Source organism: Phodopus roborovskii, unplaced genomic scaffold (assembly GCF_943737965.1).
Source record: "Phodopus roborovskii unplaced genomic scaffold, PHOROB, whole genome shotgun sequence".
NCBI classification, from domain to species: Eukaryota; Metazoa; Chordata; class Mammalia; order Rodentia; family Cricetidae; genus Phodopus; species Phodopus roborovskii.
This window is the reverse complement of record NW_026126459.1, coordinates 18205045-18226337: the sequence shown is the minus strand read 5'-3', so window position 1 is coordinate 18226337 and position 21293 is coordinate 18205045. Positions and strand designations below refer to the sequence as shown.

At 40.6% G+C, this 21293-nt stretch overlaps 1 protein-coding gene across 2 annotated transcripts; it reads left to right on the top strand.

Annotated features, from left to right (window-relative positions):
* Positions 1 to 446: 446 nt before the first annotated feature.
* On the top strand, positions 447 to 11271 carry Twf1 (twinfilin actin binding protein 1). 2 transcript variants are annotated; one of them, XM_051189731.1, is made up of 10 exons: positions 447 to 574; positions 1934 to 2011; positions 3941 to 4119; positions 4896 to 4991; positions 5870 to 5974; positions 6768 to 6788; positions 7531 to 7656; positions 7891 to 8041; positions 8212 to 8333; positions 9320 to 11271. In XM_051189731.1, the coding sequence occupies exons 1-10, from the start codon at positions 550 to 552 to the stop codon at positions 9488 to 9490; spliced, it is 1074 nt and encodes a 357-aa protein (XP_051045688.1). In that variant the 5' UTR covers positions 447 to 549; the 3' UTR covers positions 9491 to 11271. The 2 variants fall into 2 exon arrangements, with proteins under 2 accessions (XP_051045688.1, XP_051045689.1); XM_051189732.1 differs by lacking the exon at positions 6768 to 6788.
* Positions 11272 to 21293: the final 10022 nt, after the last annotated feature.

The following is a 21293-nucleotide window of genomic DNA, read 5'->3' as shown; positions in this document are numbered from 1 at the left end:
AGCTTTAAATTCAAATCACGAAGGAAATGATGGAGGACTCTATACTCTATTTTAGGATGGGCCTGAAGTGGTCTTGAACCCCATCTTACTTATGCTGTCGCCTTAAAGGGGCCTTTTCCTTACAATAAAGGGAATGTCTTTTACTTAGAAAACGTATGTTTGGGTAAATGGTCATTTTTTTTCTCTAAGAATTTTGTGGTGGGGGTCGCTGTACAGACACACATAGTCACACTCTCAACAGGGAGCTGCCTTGTAGGGTAAGCACAGCAGCAGAGGGCAGGGAGCAAGGGGTTGTGCCAGCGACGGGAAAGGCGTGGCCAAAGCCTGGCGGGGCGGGGACTGTGACGACAACAAAGACTAGCCAGTGAAAGGTCAGGAGGCGGGGACGTGGGCGGGGCCTCTGCCCGGCAGGCGAAGGCGGCTGGTGCTGGGAGGCGGGGCGGAGGGTCGCGGGCAGATGACGCGCTGGCGGAGCCGCTACTTCCTGAATCCGCCGGCCGATGCCGCTGCCGCACCCTGAGCTGGAGCCGGGAACCTGCGGCCGCCGCCATGTCCCACCAGACCGGCATCCAAGGTAACGGCGCTACGGGGCAGGGGCTCCTGGGAGGCGGCGGGCAAGAGCGCTGGAGGCGCCGACGGCGTTGGAGCGGCTCTGGGTGCGCCGGCCCCGACCGTGTCCCTGGCGGCCCTATCCGGCCGCCGCCACGTTAACAGGCAGTAGCTGCGGGAGAGCCGAGACGTGTGGATCGGAACGGGGCCGTCTCCCAGGCCCCCTCTCCCGGGACAGGAGGACCCGAGGCTGGCCTGGCTCCGAGCGACTTTCCTAGGTGCCCCCCGGCTGAGGAGATTGTTCCAGAACTTGGATCATTTGAAAAACAAATCCACAGCTGTCGGCTGTCTCCCAAACTCCCCGGATTTTCTCTCAGAATGGGAGTCTGCTTTCCTTGGAGCAATCCTGAGGAGGAAGTGTTTTTCCATCTTTGGATGCTCCCCAGGCAGCTGAAGTCTGGTCTGTGTGGCTGCAACTAATCACCCGGTGGAGACAGTGCAGTGTGCAATTACTTGTACCTCTTAACCCTCCATTATTTCCTGGTTTGAAATAGGTAACTTGGAAGTACTTACCTCCTCAGGATCAAATAATATATCCCGGAGTTATTTAACGAGTTCTAACATAAACTAGAGCACTTCCTGTAATAGTCAACTGTGTCTTTCCCCATAGGTGACCAGTTAATAACTTGTTTTATGTTTAAGGGTTTTTGACACCTCCTCTTTCTTCCATACACACCCAGGCAAAAATAGTTTCATGCCTAAAAACTTGTGTCCTTTTTTCCGTGTTAAGTTTGACATTTAAATGTGTCAGAACTGTTAAGTTTGATGTTTGAGCCTTTTATAGCAAGACCTAAATAGTCGTCTTGCTGGGGATCAACAACACAAGGACGAAATTGAAGCAGGCATGAGTACACAAGGGATAGGTTATTAAATGTTTATATGCTCAATGAATATACTGTAGCTTTTTGAGAGATACATGAAAGTTGTAAACACCGGAAGATCTAGTGCATTTTACAAGGTTTTTCTTTAATCAGAATATAAGACTTGATCTTGTTGTTTTGACAGGAAGTGAAGGTGTTATCACAAATTTAAAATTGGGCTATAAAAGCAACTTTCAAGGTTTTCAAACATGATTATTGGGTTTGACTAAAAGTATTCACCTCAGTGTTTGTTGCTTCTGCTACAGAATTCTGTAACTAAAATGTTGAGTACATATACTTTAAAATGTTAGTATTTACTTTTTAGTAATATTCAATGCCCAAACTTTGTGTATCTTATAATAGCAGTAAGAAAATGCTATGTACTTCATATTTCTTTTTGTGTAAAGAGCAAAATAAAGTACTAAGTTAAAAATGGGTTTATTTTTCTGTATCATTTTCCACAGCAAGTGAAGATGTTAAGGAGATCTTTGCCAGAGCCAGAAACGGGAAATACAGACTTCTGAAAATATCTATTGAAAATGGTTAGTTAATATTTTAAGATACTATGTGCCTGTTGAGCATTTGCTGTTATAGTTTCAGGTTTCCAAGTGTTATTAGTAATTTGAACTATTAATCAGCAAGAAACAAATTTAGCTTTTGTCTTTCAACTTGTTTTCCTTTTAAATTGTATAGCACTGGGGAAACCCCAGATGGTTTCTGGTATGATAGCTTTATCTTTTGTGTGTCCTTCTCCACTATAATCCATGTCTAATGTTAGTGCTTCCTCTTCTAGAATGGAAATGAGTAGCCAGGTGATACTTTAAAACAAACAAAACTAATTGTCTGTGAGTTAATTCAGTAAAGTGTGTTTTGAATTAGAAACATTTCAATGGGTTTTTTGTTTTTTGATTTATTTTACTTTATTTTTATTTATTTATTTATTTATTTATTTATTGGTCTGACTGGGCCCTAGAGTAGAGAGAGGGGTATGGCTATTTCTTTTTTGGAAACATTCTAAGAACAGGCTCCTTAACAATAAATGTGTGATCAGGAAAACTGTGTGAGTGACCACATCAGGTCAGAATTGGATGAATTTGAAGTCACTCCTAATAATTTTCTTATTAAAATGAAAGTGCTAAAATCATCCCCTTGGCCTTCTCAAATACCCTCCAACCTTTTGTTTTGGGAAAATAACTTGTCTTTTCATGAACTGGAAACCAGCTTTGTTTTTTATTTTTTCACTTATGAAAATTGAAAGTAGTTTAGAAAATCTTACAGTATTCAATAGGAATGAATGTCTACCTCATAGTAGCTAAAATTGTGAATGTCATTACTTCTTAAGTGACTAGTAAACAAAATGGGAAGATGAAATGTATCTAATTAGCACTTCTTCAGAAGGAAAATTTCTGTTTCCTAAATATTTTCCAGTTGTTTTTAATCTTAGAAAAAAATGTTAAATTAGGAAATTTCAGAGAAAATAAATACCTACCTCTTAAATTAATGACTTAGTACTTTATAGTTTTCTCCAAGCCAAACTTAATTTTTTATGTTTTTTTAAATTTTTTTCTCCAAATTTAATTTTTGAAATGTTAATGTTTTTCTGATATAAAAACATCTTTTGACTGCTGTACTTCTCTTTTTTCCCGTGATAGCTGCAATTTCGTGTGTGTGTGTGTGTGTGTGTATGGTGTGTGTGTGTGTACATATATATGTTTATCTTGAAACTATTCCCTTTACCTAAATGCCTACATAGCATACAGTGCTGTTTTGAGCTTTTAAGTTTACATAACTGCATATTTATTCTTGTTCTTTATTTCTTGGATTTTTTTATGATTTGTTTTGGTAGCTTATGAATTATTTTAAAGCAGGAATAGAGTGTTTTCATTTGTCTGTGCCGCATGTTGCACACTTTCTGGTTTGCCCTGTTGCTGTGTAGTGTTATCGTACGCACCTGTCTGAGCACAAGTGATTCTGTTGGAAGACTTCCTTCAGGATCTAACTCTGCAAGATAGCACTTAAAAAGTGACAACTCCCAGTTCTAGTTTATACTTTTGGGCAACATGTTAACAGTGTTGTTTAGTAGGAGCTAAAGCTTGTTTCATAATTATTTACAATTAAATATGAATTTCAAGAATTACAGTTTTGAGTTTTATATGTATTTATTGTAAGTTTTTAGCATAAACATTTTAAACAAGAAGTCTAATTGCCCTTTACTTGAACATTTAACTCAGCTATTATCATTTATATGCTTATTCCTTATGTCACATAAAATATTTTAACCATGCTTTTTCTAAGATCTTTATATTATTTGTTCTCACTAATGCCTCAGATCATAATTATTTTGTATAGGTCCACCTTTTCAATTTTCATGGGAAGATAGTAATAGGGAAATAACTTGGCTTTTCTTGTTTTTGTCATATTGTCATTTGATACTGCAAACCATTTACCTGTTTAAATTTTTCCTTTTCTAGAGCAACTTGTGATTGGGTCATGTAGTGAACCTTCAGATTCCTGGGAACAGGATTACGATGCCTTTGTTTTGCCGCTGCTGGAGGACAAGCAGCCGTGCTATGTATTATTCAGGTTAGACTCTCACAACGCCCAGGGATATGAATGGATATTCATTGCATGGTCTCCAGACCATTCTCCTGTGAGTAATTCTTTGTAGGTTTTGTGTTTTGTTTTGTTTTTACATTAAATGCTAGGGAGAATTTTCTTTTTTTCTAAAATATTTTCAGGCTGAAAGAAGGGTAAGAGGGAGCAATTATTTCCCGTAGAGGGATAATACTGTCACAAAACAAGAGAGTTGATAGTCAACTAAATAGAGTAAAAGATGGAATTAGGATGTACATACTGCCCAATATTATGAGGAGTCTCAGATTTCTTATAAAAAAAAGCTAATTTTTAATGTTATCTAGATATTATGGAAGTATTTCCCATTTTTAATTCTTTTGTCTAGAAGAAATAGTAGATTTCACTATTTAGAATTATGAAAATGTTTCTGTTAATAGCTATCTATGAAAGCTACTGAAGCTCTTTAGTAATAAAATGTATGTTTGTTCATCCCACTGTCCCTCATCTGCTCATATTTGCCATCAGGAATACATGAATATTTGTTGCCTAATTAGTAATATCTGGTCTAGTTTTGAGTACAGTTATCACTGATTACCCCCCCTAATATTTTGAAATTGTATTTTAGTAACTTTTTTAGTATAAGGCTAGAAGTTTATTTTCTACTTTAGAAAAACATCCTACATAATTTAAAATCTACCTTAATGGTCACTAATGGTTTAGACACTCATGCTACAGTTGTGAGTGTCAGTGAGCACCGGCCTTATTGGTTTAAGTATTTGGAGGTTTCAATATATCGTTGCTTTCTTTTATAGTGGTAATCCCATTAACACATAAACTTTCACAATTGTATAGGTTCGTCAAAAAATGTTGTATGCAGCAACAAGAGCAACTCTGAAAAAAGAATTTGGAGGTGGCCACATTAAAGATGAAGTATTTGGAACAGTAAAGGTACAAGATTTACATTTATATGTGTTTTATGTGTTTCAAATAAAACCCCAAAGTCAAAACAGGAAACAAAACCAATGAAACCAGACATTGTTGCACACACCATCAACCCTAGTACTTGGGAGGCAGAGCTCTGAGTTTGACCTATGTAGTGAGTCCGTGACAGCCAGGTATACTTTTTGAGAGCCTGTCTCAAACATAAGAAGAGCATTCTCATGATATGCAAGGTCATGCTGGTAAACTCCCTTGTTGTATCTATTGATATTGAGAATAATCACTAAGTATTAACACAATTATGACTATATTTACAAATTAAGGTGATTGGGATATACTTTGATTTTATTTTAAATTGGAATATACTTTGAACAGCTTGTTTATGCTTCCATTTCAGAAACCAGGTGGTAGGTTGTCTTCCTAGCTTTCTCTCTCTCAGCCATCAACCTATCCTAGCTCTCTCACTCTCAAACTTCTGAGAGCAAAATGCTCATAAGCACAACTCTTTGAAGTACTTTTGTCTTATATGAATAGTTCTGAGAGTACTATATAAGTAATTTTAATATAATATAGAACCTAGAATCAGAATAAACTCAGAATATCTGTAGATCAGTTTTCTGCAGATGGTAAATTACAGATGGCCCATAGTAGGCTTGATACCTGATCAGTTCATTATTTGGCTGCTCAAACTTAGACAAAAGATTTAATGATTATAAACTTGAGGGAAAAAAGACACTTGGTAAAAGTTTTGAAACCTTCATAATAGAGGATTAAAGTAAGAAGAGAGAAAAGTTCTTACTACTATATATTATGACTTAATTTTTTTCAGTTAATGATTTTGTTTTTCCTAAGGTAGCCTCATTATGGCTGTATTTCTTTGCTTGCAGGAAGATGTATCATTACACGGATATAAAAAGTATCTGTTGTCCCAGTCTTCACCTGCCCCACTGACTGCAGCAGAAGAAGAATTACGACAGATTAAAATTAATGAGGTAAGTTACAGTGTTAATGCTTCCAAGGTTTCAAGTGTGTCAAAATACCATGTGTTGAATGAATAGACAAAATCAGATGTTGGGGCGGTTGGGTTTCTTTTGTTTAGTTTAGAAACAGGTCTGTGTGTTTAATGTGTTTTCAGAGAAAAGAAAAAGTAAAACATTCATATTAAACTAATAGCAGTTCATAAACATTCATATTAAACTAATAGCAGTTCATAAAGGCTATGCTCAAAATGTACATGTTAGAACAGAAGCTTCCTGCTTGAAGCTCTCGCCCTGAGTACTTTTTAAAGGAAGAAGTGTGTTACCCAGTCATTGCAGAGAGTTTTGTGTCTAATACAGTCACATAAAAAGAATCCTTTTAAAAACATATTACTTCAGGGAATAGTGTTTGCTAAAGAGAATAAAATTAAAATGCTGGAGAATGCTTAAGGTCTCTAAATGGGCTTTCGTTTCTGTGAACTCTGAGACATAGATGGAAGAGGAAGTATTTGGTAAGCATATTGAAGCCAGTAAACTTGGAGCCATAATTTTAACATTTTCCTGTAGCCATCTTAGTTGGCTTTTATAACTGCTTTCTTTCTACTGAAAGGTTACAGAACAAGTATCCCAAACCAATGTTCACTCTTCTTAGTAGGCTGGACTAGTCTGGAAATGGCCCAGGACCTTTAATATGAACGTGATGGCAAGGATCTAGCATACATTTTTAATGAAAGTTGTTTGAGTGGGCTTCTTATGTGATTTTTTTTTTTCTACAAGTTTGAAAGTTTGTTTTATTCCTTGCAATCAGAGCCCAGAGGATCATATTGGGGTATGCACTTGCATATGTTCTATGATGTTTTCATTATCCGATATCATGCTGTAGAATCTCCATTCATTTTTTTCCTTAAGTAGTTTGTATTTGACTTTCTGTTGCAGTATTGCAAATGAGACCCTATGCTAGTTGCCATTTATCAATTATCAACTAGGAAAATCATAAACTTGTACATTGAAAAGATTTCTTCAAGAATCCTCCTCTCATCTCACACAAGCTGTTAGTAAAGAAAGCCCTACTACATCTTGGACGCGTGCAGTTGTAGCTTAGTGAGCTGTGTGTTTTGTCTGTGTCCTGTGTCCTCATTTCAGTTCAGTGCATGATGTTTGTGTCGCATCTTATGTCCAGTAGACCAGAGTAAAGTTCTGTGCATACTGTACACATTTTACTATTCAGAACTTCTAACCAGGAAAGTTTGCACTTTAAGAGGTAACCTGGTGACACTGTGGAAGAAGTACTGTAGCTACTTGAACCTGTGTCAGACTGAGCTGCTCATTCAATGCTCCCTCCCAGTATTTCATATGAGTGTGCCATGCTCTCTGCATGCCCACAGTGTGCTAGCAGGACTGTAAATCAGTGTGAGCAGTCATTTGCCTTCTAAGTTTAAATGTTTTAAGAATTTGAATCATAGATAGGGGAAGGGTGAGACTGTTTTTTCTTTAAGTGGAATTTTCTGCTTTTTGCCCTCAGACACTGCTAACCACTAAAGCTTTAGTCGTGAATTCTGTCTCTGTCTTAGGTACAGACTGACGTGGGTGTGGACACGAAGCATCAGACACTACAAGGAGTGGCATTTCCTATTTCTCGAGACGCTTTTCAGGCTTTGGAAAAACTGAGCAACAAAGAGCTTAACTATGTGCAATTGGTAAGAGGCATACAATGGCTGTGAAGTGACTGTTCATTTGGTACCTTATGGCTTGTCTAACTCCTATTTTTAATGAACTTTTCATATTTTTATCTTTTGAGGCAAGATCTTCATTTTTTAAATCTCCAAGTACTATAAATATATGAAAAAGTCAGATAGTCCACAGCTGTGCCTCATCCTTGTCTTTTAAGTTAATTTCAGTTTACCTGTTTAATGTATTTTTCTTTTTGGTAGGAAATAGATATTAAAAATGAAACAATAATTCTGGCCAACACAACAAACACAGAACTAAAAGATTTGCCAAAGAGGATTCCCAAGGATTCAGCACGCTACCACTTCTTTCTGTATAAGCATTCTCATGAAGGAGACTACTTAGAGTCCATAGGTATGTGACACATTTCTTCAATATGGAACCCTCAGTTTGCTTATCTAGCATGTTTCAGCACCATATTCTTAATGTAGTTCTTGCCAGGGGCCTTAGTTGAAACTTTAGGAGGCTTATAAACTTGCTTTCATAGATTTTTTTTTTCTAATCATTGTTACTTTACCTTGCAGTTTTTATTTATTCAATGCCTGGATACACATGCAGCATAAGAGAGCGGATGCTGTATTCCAGCTGCAAGAGCCCTCTACTAGAAATTGTAGAAAGACAACTACAGATGGAGGTGATCAGAAAGGTATAGACTTTACCACTTAAGAATGCTAACGTTTGGCTAGATTTCTATTTGTCCTTTCTATTTGGTACAATGTGGTACCTTTCCTGGTGCTGTTGTGATTTATAAATGAAAACATTTGATCTTGTTGTTCTCACAAGACCTTAGAGCCTCCTGAGTGCCTGAGGGTGAACTGTCACGATCCACACCTTTGTAGATCTGTACCATCTAGTATAGTAGCTACAGGTCACGTGTGACTATTTAAGTATAGACTTGAATAAAGTATAAAATTTGATAATCGTAAATACTGGCCATTTGTAGCATTAGGGGTACAACATTCTCAGATCATTTCTGTCAGTTTTACAAACTGAGGTGCTACTCCCAAATCTCCATATATGTTCTTAAATGCAGGCAGGGCATAATGATAGACTTAGAAGTTGTTGGTGATGGGGTGCTGAGCCTCAAGCATCTCTAGATTCTGTGGGTCACTCACTGTGTGCTAGGACCTTTCGGTCAGCTGACACTGCAGGAGATCAAACAGTAAATAATCTAGGCTCTGCCAGGCCACGTGGGTCTCCTTTACATTCTTGCTCTTTTTAAAGTTCCTTAAAGTGTGAAGTGTCTTAAGTTGGATGGGAGATTTGGTCTGTATCTGTTGTAGAGTGATTCCAAGTGTCCTAAGGTCAAAAGCTCCTGTGTTTGAGTGTAGAAAGCAGAACAACTGGAGGACTCAGTGCTCACTTCTGCTTGTAAATGTGACTTGAGCAGAGCAGTGAGAGGCAGCAAACTAGAAGGGAACTGTGGCTGAATGTTTAAATGACTGCTCTAGTGTCTCCCTGAAAAGGATGGAAGGGAAACTCCACAGATAATCTTTGATTTCTCTCTTGAGGAAGTTGTGTGGCACACTCATGTATAGGTGTCCATACGTGAGAGCTGGGTCATTGACTGTGTTAGGTTTTGAATGTTCCCTGTTTTATATGGTTTCTTAGTATTGATTTCCTCTTTTGCAGATTGAGATAGACAATGGGGATGAACTGACTGCAGATTTCCTTTATGACGAAGTACATCCCAAGCAACATGCGCATAAGCAGAGTTTTGCTAAACCAAAAGGTCCTGCAGGAAAGAGGGGGATTCGGAGACTAATTAGGGGTCCAGCGGAAGCAGAAGCCACTACTGATTAAAAATTGTTTTATGAAATGTTGCAATATAGTTTTGTAAAATTCCAGCTTTTAGTACAAGGAGAACTGAAATCATTCCATGTTGATATAGTTGGGAGGAAAATTGTACTTTTTGAAAAATAGCACTTTTCACTTCTATGTATTTTTTAAATTAATGCTATAGAGGACTCCTGATTTCTATTTTTTAGTTAAAGCTAGACAAGGTTTCAACATAGTCATGTTTGGTTTTGTCACACTGTTTTCATAGCGTGTTGATTCTACACTTTTCACATAATTTTCAATAATTTACATAGGTGAGCCACTTCCAGAATGCCTGCGACTTGCTTTGTAGTACTCCGCAGTGAGGTGTGAGTTTCCTGAGATACTCACTTCTTGAGGAGTGTGCTCAGGAGCCTGGGAAAGGTGGTAAGCCGCTTGCTCTGAGAGCTGTGCTTAACCCGGGATAGTCTGCAGCGCCAGGGAACAATGCTTCTCTGCAGCAGCAATTTCTATTCGACCATTAGTTTTTAATAGCATTAAAATGTCAGAAAATCGGTTCATTCTGAAACTTTAAAGGTACCAGCTAATGCAGGGTTTCTGATGGCACTGGAAGACTACAGTCTTGTAAGGTTTTTGCCGAGCTTTCGAAATGTCTGTTTCCAAAGCAACCCCTTCATCTTAAGTACTGTGAAACCAGACGTCCATGTTCAGATAGAAATTCAAGTATCGTTGAAAAGGAAACAAAACTAAAGTGAAAACTGTTAGAAGTTTTAAGTTTTATTTTCCTCTTCGAAACAAGTTGTCTTAAAGCAAATTGTCTTATCACTAAGGAGCAAGTATTCAGATCTAAAATGATCAATTCTTAGTGCTTAGAAGGATAACACAGATGATGTCTCAAAACATGTTTTCCGAAGCTTTGTATTTTCATTTACAACCTAGAAATTTTGAGCCTCAGTTCTTTGATACTTGAAATAGAGAGAGTTAGAACACTTCATATTTGATCTGCTACACCTGCTGCAGAGCCATCACTTGGAGGAGTTTTGAAATGGACTATGGTTTGGAAGTCCTTGACCTGAACTTCATGCTGCGTAAGATATATATATATCAATAATGCACATTTCATGGTATGAAATACGAAGCCCTCATTGCAAAGCCTTATTGCCTATGGTAATACACGCACCTTTCAGAAATTCAGTTGTGTTCACATAGACCATATGAGAGGAAATATGGGCTCATGGGATTTTTAAAAATAGATTTGAGTATTTGTGTGTTTTGTTTGTTTACAAATACTTAGACTTTACTATTTAAGTATGCAGAACAGTTGACAGTATGTTGCACTTGTTTACTAGAGGTAAACTTTTAGTTTTACGTGTGCACACGTAGTCACATGTGCCCACAGATTGCTGCTGTGAGAGTCCTGGAGCCTTTTTGCAGACCATCACCAAAAGCTGCCATTTTCCAGCAGAGGGAGTACTTACTGCCTGTCATGAAGAGCCAGAACCGGTGGTGACTGTTCTGAAGCACCGGTGTGCAGTTATGCTCTAAATTCTATTACACTACATCCACGTAAATGCACATTCCAGAATATAGCTGTAATCGTGTAATCTTACTAATGATTAAACCAATGATTGCTGAGAATCACTTATGCGTTTGTTTTAAGGTATAACTCATTGTTTACATTATGTTTTAGGTGACAATAGATGTGAATAACATTCCCAATAAATTTATATAGCGGTGAAAACCTACATGTCTTCTGTGGACATTTTATAAGTGCATTTTATATCAATAAAATTTTTTCTCTTTGAGTTGTCTATGTTGGTTTTATAATACATTTTAAATATTTGGGTAATTTTGCACAATCCAGTACCTGGTGTTTTTTGTGTGATTGTTTCAATAGCCTGCTTAAATTCAAGGGAAATGTTAAGTAGTTGGAAACCTAGGCAAGAACAGAGTGCTTAATGTAGATTAAAATCGCCCTATAAAAATGTAGCATAATGAAAACACATGTAGTTGCTGAGTTCCCTCAATGATATAGGCACCACATTGAGGAGGTAGGCATGTTCAAACTTCCAGCATGTTCCAGAACAGCTTGAGCTACATAGACCCTGTTTCAAAAACCTCCCAGGATGATAGGTGTCCGGTGTGCATGGTGCAGTTTAATAAAGAACTGCCGATTTCCCAATTCTAGAGGCTGGGAAGACTAAGATGAAGGTTCTAGCAGTGTTCTTCATCTGGAAATGACTGGTGCATGCTTACTCTAGGCATTTCAGTATGTAATCCCTTTTCATTGTGCATGTTACACAATAGATGTTTTTGGTAGCTATTTTAAAAAAGGAAAAGGCGTTTTAAAGAGCTGATTTAGAAACAGGCCAGTGAGACAGTTCAGCAGGTACGGGCACTTTCCACCAATCCCAACAAGACTGGACCCATAATGTGAAAAGAGAATTCACTCCAAGTGGTCCCGACCTGTGTTTGTGTATTGTGGGATGCAGCCCCACACTAAATAAAACAAAGTCCTTCAAGAGATTGTTTACTTAGAGAACTAAAATACTTTGGCCACTATGCATTGTGAGTGAGGTAATGTGCTCATTTCCTTTGCATAAGCAATATAAGGGTGGTGGGTTCTTTTTCTGTCCTGGACACCTATTCATAGGTTCTGCTGTAGTGAATGGGCCTAACAATCTAATAGCTCTGCATGTCACTGACTCTTGGGAGCAATTTACCTTAAATGACATATAGTCATTTAAGCATTCAGAAAGCTATGTGGTGGTATATAGTGGTTATGGTAAGTCAGCTGTTGTCTGTTGGCTGCTGCCTGACATGGCTCAAAACTTCTACTTCCCTTTGCCATTTCACTCTGCCTCACTGGCTGCTCCCTGTCGTCCACAAACTGTGAACTCAGTAACATTCTCACCCTGTGTCATTGTAACCTGTTAGATGCATGCCCTTTTTCCTTGTCCAATGCAGTTCTCTTCAGGTTAAGTCTTCCTTGGCCTCTAGTTTGTGTGTCTTGGCTACTTCTTGTCTTTGTCTCATAGCACCTAGGCAGTGTGTCAAAATTGTGTCGTTGTCATGAAATTTCTGAGCAGAATTAAGTGGGGAAAGATACACGAGGTTTTCTGGCACAAGAACATCCTGGCAGTTGGGAGCCAAGGAGTACCACAAAGGCACATCATGAAGCAGGCCTCACACCAGATTTACTAGGGAGGAGGAACAGAATGGCAGCTGCCTCTGAATGGGAAGAGAAACAGCAGAGGGCTTGGGGTGGGGCCGCTCTTAGAGGGTCTTTGGAGCATTTGCAACACAGTGCAGCATGGGCAGTGAGCTAGTGGGAAAGTACAGTACAGCCAGAAGTATTGCTTGAAAGTTAACTTTCAAACATTATTTGACCCTTAAAGCTGAGTCACAGGGATAGGGATTTCCAATTGTCAGAGCTGGGGGTAGGTCAGGGGCAGGGTAATTTCCCACCAGCCTGTTACCCTACAAAATATTTATTTGGGTTCAGGGTTTCAGAGTGTTTGGTCCAGTCCGTGGTCATTGGTTTCACTGTCGATAGGACAGGACACTATAGCCTTTACCACATAAGTCAAATTGTTCACCTCATTGTAGTCAGGAAGCAAAGTGATGGGAGTTTGGTTTTGTAACAGTCTTATAAGACCCAAGCTAATATTAACCCATTCTTGAGAAGCAACTTAATAGTGGCTACATCACTGTTTCTTCTCCCCATCCTAGAAATCATAGGAAGGGTGAGGCCTTGTCACCTCTCTCCTCTAGTTACTATTAACTGATTGTAAGTTCTCAGGAGAGGTAGGACCCTGTGAGTCCATGTGTCTTCCATGATGATTTGACAGGCCTGATCTTGTGTAGGTCCTCTGCAGGTAACCACAGCTGTTGTGAGTTCAAGAGAGAGAGTTTATGGGCTGGGGAGACGGCTCAGCAGGCTAGGGCCCTAGCCACACAAGCTGAAACCTGAGTTCGATTGCTGGAGCCCACTCAAAAAGGCAGATGTGGTGGCAGCCATAATTCTGGCTCTCCTATGGTAATGTGGGAGACAGAGATGAATCACCTGGAGGCTCAAGAGCCAGTGCAGCAACAGCAGCAGGAGGAGGAGGAAGGGGAGGAGGAGGAAGAAGAGAAACAACTAAAGAGACCCTGCCTCAATAAGACTGAAGGCAAGAGCATGTTCCCGAAACACCCTCTGACTTCCAACATGCCATGACATACTCATACCTTCATGCACATGTGTACACCCACAAAGTACAGCATCTATGTCACAAGACTCCACCTCATCCTCCAACTCTTATGTTCCTATCCCTCTTTGAGTGTGCTGTTCCCTGATCCTTGAAAGGGCGATGCTGGTGTGCCATTTATGGCTCGCTGTGCTTTCAACAGTTACACTCATCAGTCTGACCAGTTGTGACTCTCTATAGTTACTACTGATCATTGAAAAGGAACCTTCTCTGGCCAAAGCTGATGACAACAATAAATCATTGGCATGAACATAACACTTAAAGAACAATCTCAATTTAATGGACACGTTGTACCTGACTAACATTGGTGGCTTCCCCAGTAGGCTTCCCCAGCCACAGGCTTTTGACTGGGTTTCCAGTACCATCTATACATTCCTTTCTGTTCAGCTGGCCTTGACTCTAATCAAAGTGGTTGATTACTTGTATAGCCAGCTCCTTCATGACTGACTGAAACAGTCTATCTTGCAGCAAAGTTCCTTAAGCCAGAAGGCAACACTCAAAATAACTCCAGGAAGTCCCTGAAACTGACCAGATCTACTAGGCCCCTCCCTCCAAAGAACAAACAATAAAGGCTGGTGAGAGTCACCTTCAGACAAGGCAGACTGTAAAGAAGACTCTGAGACAAGCCCAGCTGCCTGGAAGAAGCAGAAACCAGCTGAGCTGGCTAGAAGAGGCTCAGGCTGACTTAGTCACTTTAAAAAGACACTCTCAAACCTGTTGAGCTGCGTGCAGGCTGAGCAGTGTGCCCCTGTGAGTTGTCACCCATGCTGCTGTGGACTCTTCAGATGCAGCTCTCTTCTGAGTCATTTCTGCTCCTGTAACTAACCCCAACAAAACTCATTTGTTCACCAAGTTGGACTTTGGGGGAGAAAGGACCTTGAAGATACACAACACCCCAAGACCAAATTCTCAGCACAAAGGAAATGGATTTGCCCCAGAGGGACAGAAGGGAGGAAAAAAGAGACAAAAACAGGAGACAGAGAATGAGGGAGACATGGAAAGGAACAAGGGAGAATGAAAGGGAAGGGATATTTGCCCCCAAGGGATAAAGGACTGCCTCTGTATAGAGAGGAGACAGGTGTGGCCTGTAAGCAAATTGCATTTTATAATGGGAAAAAGAGAAAGCCCATGTTGGGAATGAATTGGCTAATTTTGATTGGGTATGTTATTGGGTGAGCCAAAAGGGGGCTTTTGATTGCTTTAATTCAACACTTCGATAGCGGGACCTTGGTAGCTGACCTCAGGAGGAGGAAGTGACCAAATAAGGGAATAGACCTTGGTGGCTAGCTTTAGGAGTGAAATCTAACAGTGTAGCAAGGCCGAGGGAATGGGAGAAGGGCAAGGCCTGCCAGAGCCATGTCTGCCATTCTCCGGCTGACTGGATCTCCTCAACTGGCATCCATGCTTTGGTCTGTCAGGGGTTTCTCATCTGGGGTGAGTAGATGAATGTGTAGCATCTCCCCAGGAAGTCTGTTTCACAACATTTCTCCATAACAAACACACATTCCCCCTAGTGACTCTGTAGCATAACACACAGGAGCTGCAACTGAATAAGACCTTTGGTGACAATTCTCTCTCAGCAGGGAAGAATCTTGTGGTGAACTCCAGTTTGATTTCTCTGAATTCGGTGAGCAGAATGTGTGATGTCATTAGCAATAGGTTCTGGGGGCCAGATAACAGCAGTGGCAATTTCTGAGTGGTTTGGGGCTTCAGAGCCAAAAACTTACAGGAAGGGAGTCCAACTCTGGCAGTGGGATTTCCATTTGACCTTATGGCTCCCAAAGTAGCTTTATCCACCCATAGAAGCTACCAATATTCAAACACTTCTTTTTATTTTAACCAGATTACTACATTTCCGAATTACTTATGGTGGTTTCTTACAATCTAGTTTTGATTGACCCTTCTACCCACCTCCTACCCCAACTCCCTGATCCCATCCTATTTCAACCCCACCTCTTCCTTTTAATCATGGGAATGTGTGTGCATGTAAGTGCAGTGTTCTCGAAGGCCAGAAGAGAGTGTCAGATCCCTTGGAGCTGAAGTTACAGGTGCTTGAGAATTGCCTAACATGGGTGCTGAGAACCAAATTCAGGTCCTCTGCAAGAACAGTGCACATTCTTTACTGCAGAGTCATCTCTCCAGTCATCTCCCTCAAACATTACGTGTGCTTACTACACTACCCTCCCCAACCTGAAATCCACATTCCCTGTCCCCTTGTGAATCCCTGTGTAGTTTCCTGGGTTCTACCCACACACCTGAATAAATGCAAACATAGGAAAATTAGAAACTAGGACCCACATTGGAGAGAAAATGTTGGTTATCTTTCTGAGCCAATATACTTTCCATTCATATCCACTTTCCTACAGATGTCATTTTTCGTGGTGTCTGAACAAAATGCCATGTTTTCATTATTCATTCATCTATGGATGGCATCTAGTCTCATTACATTTCTTTGCTATTGTGAACCAGGAGTTTCAGAATAGTGAAGAAGAAAGTAGAGCTCCCATATAATCTCCCTTAAGTTTCTACCTTTTAAAATCAACAAATTTAAAAACAACAAAACTATTAAAACTGTGTCTTTAGCTTAGGTTCTCAGGTAAAGCTGATTACATGGGAAATCCAAGGCCAAATAAGGTTGGTTACATTGCTCTCTTGAAGTTTAAACTTCAACTGAGCACATAGTCTTAAAAGATCTCAAGGCATATGCAAACTTGACTGAAAGTTCTGGATTTTCAGAAAGAAACACAACTACACAAACACACACACACACACACAGAGTCTATGTTGAGGTGGATAGTTTTTTTTTTTTTTTTGTTTTTTTTTTTTTTTTTTTTTTTCTTCGTCTTCTTAGTTTTCACTCCAAGGTTGGACAGAACTTCAAAGTCAGCCAGAAGTTAGAGCTTATGATCTGCTCACATTTCTTCTGAGCATGCACATGTCATTGTAAATTCATGTGTAGGTTTCCAAGTTTCTGGGACTGTCTTGAACTTTTCAAAATCATAATAGCTGTCTAGGTCCTTAGCTTTTCCTTTTATGTTTTGCTTAGCTGGCTGCTGGCCCTAGCTGCTCCCACTTCAGGTAGCTGTGATGTGACCCTCACCATCAGGCCTCTAATAAATGCTGTCATGGAGAGACTCTCAGCACCAGGAGAGCTCTGGGCAGGTTCTGTAAAGATAACCCTTGACTGGGTTTTCTGGTAACTACAACACAAGTCAATATGTTTTTTGGGTTTTTTGTTTTGTTTTGTTTTGTTTCTATGAGACTTTGAAAGGGCTGTGGCTATTTTGCTTCCTTTGGTATTAGGAGTGGGGATTGTACTTTTCAAACTTCTTGCTGAGCTGGGGAGCCAGAGAAGGGACTACGGACTGACAAAAATACCTCAAAATTTGTAATTACTGAAATTCTGCCACCGTTTTTAAGTTCTCTTGGATTTTCTGCCTTTAATAGGCTTTTTGGATTAGATTAATTTTGATTTTTAAATGTATTTATTTTTAAGTGCAGGTACCCTCATGCATGAGCATGCATATAATATATGCATGTGAATTCCAGTGCCTGCTGAGTCCAGGGTCAGAGGATAATCCATGAATTGAAGTTATAGGCAATTGTGAGTCTTTTGACATGGATGCTGGGAGACAAACAGAGCAGTGCAGTCTCTTAACCTCTGGAGTCAACTCTCCAGCACTCAATTGCTAAATTGTTAATTTTAAAAGGAAGGGACATACCACCTTGAGACATAGTCTTTCTATGAGAATGGTGACAACGGGAGAAATGGTTATTCACAGTCTAGGTAAAATATTCCATAAGAAACCTCCCCCAGTTTTATCAAAGGGGTGAAAGCTTACTTCTGGAGAGCCATAGCTGTTGTCTTCATAGTGACTGTTTTTGAGACTAGACTTTGAATGAGTGAAAGCCCTTCTCATAGTGGAAGTGTTCATACCAAAATGTGGATAGCTGAGATTGACATCCCTGCTGCAGGGCAGCCTGAGATGAATCACTGAAGAACTCCTCCTACACTGGGAACATAGGTATAAATCAGAATATGGTTTCTTAGTTATAAAAGAGATTCAGTAATAGAAACATATTATACAATCCATTAGTCTTATCATCTGTGTATTGCAGGCAAGAAACAGTAAGGAAAAGAAGGGCTGCTATGCAAGGAGAGCTAGTATGAGGTAAGCAGGCATGGTGTGATGCTGTTCTTAGGGAGATACAAACAGTCACTCATTCCAGATAGGGATCTGACAACAGACCAAAGTCAAGTATCATCCAAGTCCAACTTGGTGAACCAATGAGTTTTATTGGGGCTACAAACAGGGACATGGATGAAGGGATACTTATAGGAAGAGGAATTACCCCAAAGACAGCTGTATCAGCAAAGCCCACCCCAGCATGGGGAGAGCTGTGGAAAGCTGGGAACCTGGAACATACTGCACAGCCTTCATGTGGTTCAAGCAGTTGGAGAGAGTCCTTTCCAGGTAGCTCACATGATCTGAGCAGGCAGCTCCACTGGTTTCCATTTCTTCCTGCAGCCTAGCTAGGCTGAGCCTCTTTTGGGTATCCCAGCTTGCTCTCAGTTGCAGAGTCCCACAGTCACATGAAGGAAGGCTGAGCCACTCCCCCAGCTTCTTTCAGCTGCCAGAACAGTTCCCCATGACTGTTCAGTTGCATTCTCGTTTACTTCCAGCTGAGTTACAGATGGAGGGCAACATCCATCCTCCTGTGGCCTCCCGTGGGCTTTTAACAATGCTGTTCCCTCACAGCAGTACACCCCTACAAAGCCCACAGGAAAGTATCCCTGACTTATTGTCCTGGGTCTTCTGATGTGGCTAGGCTCCTTCTGTAGTTTCCTGGTTGATACTCAGAATCAGATGAGTAGCTCCCTTAATGGCATCCATAAAATCCCTTAAACTTTGCATGAAATGCAATCTAGTAGCCTTATTGTGGGAGTATCATCAAGGGACATTTTGTTTGTAGTGAATGATTGCTGTAATTAATACACTATGAATAGACCTTACAAACATTTCACTATAAATAGGGTTTTATAATTGTACCCGTAAATGCCCCATTACTGTTACAAAGTCTTTATATGCATTTTTAACTATTTGCTTTGCATGGATACCCCCACCCCCACCTCACCCTGGCCAAGAAGGCACAGCAGATATTAATCCAATGTAGGGGGAAATGTGTGAATGTAAATTTTTCTTGGGGAGATAAGGAGTCATCTCTTCACTGATACATGTTACAAATGACAGTCCAAATAAACACTTCTACTTGGCAACCCAGTGAGTTTAATTAGGGATATTTACAGGGCCAGGGTATGGAGTTACAGAGTCATGGGCTTATAGCACCACCGAAGAAAATGTCTCTCCCAGTGACCCTTATCTGTCTATATATCCTTCAGGATGTGAGGGCCTTGTGAACTCCTGCTCCCTCCACAAATGGTCTCCATCTTGTGCATCCTTTGTGTGGATAATCACAGCTGCTGAGGGTTCAGGGGAGCGATGGCCATGTGATGCCCAGAGGGAAGTGTTCCTCAAACCCATCATTCTTTCTTCTGGCTCTTATAATCTTTCCACTGTCTCTTCAGTGATGTTCACTGTGGTGGTTTGAATGAGAATGTACCCCATAGGCTATGGTATCTAAACACTTGCTTCCCAGTTGGCGGTGCCACTTGGGGTGTTTTGTGTGGCTGCAGCCTTGTTTGAGAATGCCCATCATTATGGGTAGGCTCTGAGATCATATAGCCTCATTATACTTCCTCGTCTCCTTCTTTGCTATGTGTTTGAGCTTGAAGATGTGGGCTCTCAGCTTCTTGCTCCTGCTGCCATGCCTGACATTTGCTGCCATGCTTCCCGGCCACAATGGACCCTGGTACTTCCAGAACCATAAGTCCAAAACTCTCCATTCTGTAAGTTGCTTTTGGTCATAGTATTTTATCACAGCAACAGAAGTGGAACCAATCCATTCCCTGAGATTTAGAAGGAATAATAAAGATGTGCCATTTCGAGTTAAGCATTCAACAGTCATTATCTCAATCCTTTATAAGTTATGAGTCTCTATAGTAACCAATACTTACTGGCCAAGGCTGACAGCAACAATATGTTAGACAAAATTATAAATGCTTAGGAGTCAGTCCGACAGGTACATCCTATCTATTCAGCCAAACAATAATAGGAGACTTCCTAATAGGGAAGTCTAGGAAACCCCTAATAGGAAACCCCATTATCAATGGGGTTTTGAATAGGCTGACGGTACTTGATATGAATTTCTTCCCTTGGAATAGACCTTACAGCCACTAAAAAAGCAGTTGGTAGTACCCAATTGTGCCTCTATTGTATTAGTGGTTATGTATTGTCTGACAAGCCTGTAAACATGCAGAGATCACATCTGAGTATGATACACCTTTTCCCTACAGCCTGCCCAGCATCTTCCAGCAAGTTAGCTATCAGGAAGCTTCTAGGCCAGTTGCAGCTTGATCTCTCCATGTTCCAGAACCAAAGTGTGTGGTGTCTTCAGTATTAGGATCTTACCATCTAGTTCTGGTGAAAAATCGACAGCAGTGGAAAACAGCCTTATTGTATTTGGAGGGCATCCCTGTCAAATAACTCAGGAGGTGCCCTATCCCCAATACTGGGATTTCCACTAACCTTAGGGCTTCTAGGAATATTTGTTTCCAACCAAACAAGGCACTGCTATTCAAGCTCTGAGCTTGTTTTGATGTTGACAGGCTGTTGGACAACACCCCCCACCCCCCACCCCCCACCCCCCGTTGTATGACCTCTGTGCTTTACCCAGCTCCCAAGGACTTCAGAGTTGTGCATGGCGCTTGAGCCTTGTGTGGACTGATTTCCCATGTGCTTGAATGTGTCTCAGTAGCCCTTCTTTTCTTTCTTTAAAACTGCTTATCTTTAATTATGTGTAGGGGTGGGGGTGGGGTGGGTATGCTCATGTGATGGTAGGTGCCCTCAGAGGCCAGAGGCATTGTAGACCACTGGGGCTGGGGTCACAGGTTTAGACTCCATGACACGGGTGCTGGGAACTGAATTTGGGTCCTCTGCAGGAACATAACCACTGAGCCATCTCTCCAGCTCTTAGATGCCTTTTTAAATTTCTTAAAACATCTAGAAGTTAGCACTGTGAAATGAAGCTTTTTTTTTTTTTTTTTTTTTTTTTTTTTTTTTTTTTGCAAAGGGTGGCAGGACCTTTGAAGGACCATGACCCACCATAATTGCCAATTGATTTCAGAAGTCAGTAGCTTTGGGGATACTGAGGAAAAATGATAGTGTGATTAATTATATCATGACAAATTCCCAATTCTTCTACCAGTTGTTTTCTCAGAAACCCAGGTTGAGTACAGCGGTGTGAGTGGGAGCTACTTCTTAGTTACCTGCCACTACCCACATCATTTGCCATGAGTTGCTCCATTCCCTTATGTTGGTGTGCTGCCGCACTTCCCCACCGGGGACAGGCTCAGTGGGGCTTGGGCTGGCTCTTGTTGCTTGGATTGGCCTAGAGCCTAGCAGAAACAGCCACATCATGCCTGCCATGATTAACTAGCTCCACAGATCTGATTGTCT

What these genes read in the sequence shown, in the direction of transcription:
- Twf1 (XM_051189731.1), top strand. Translation starts at nt 550, where the DNA reads ATGTCCCACCAGACCGGCATCCAAG. An exon ending in CCACCAGACCGGCATCCAAG is followed by an intron (nt 575 to 1,933) that starts GTAACGGCGCTA and finishes CATTTTCCACAG; the next exon opens with CAAGTGAAGATGTTAAGGAG. An exon ending in AAGTATTTGGAACAGTAAAG is followed by an intron (nt 4,992 to 5,869) that starts GTACAAGATTTA and finishes CTTTGCTTGCAG; the next exon opens with GAAGATGTATCATTACACGG.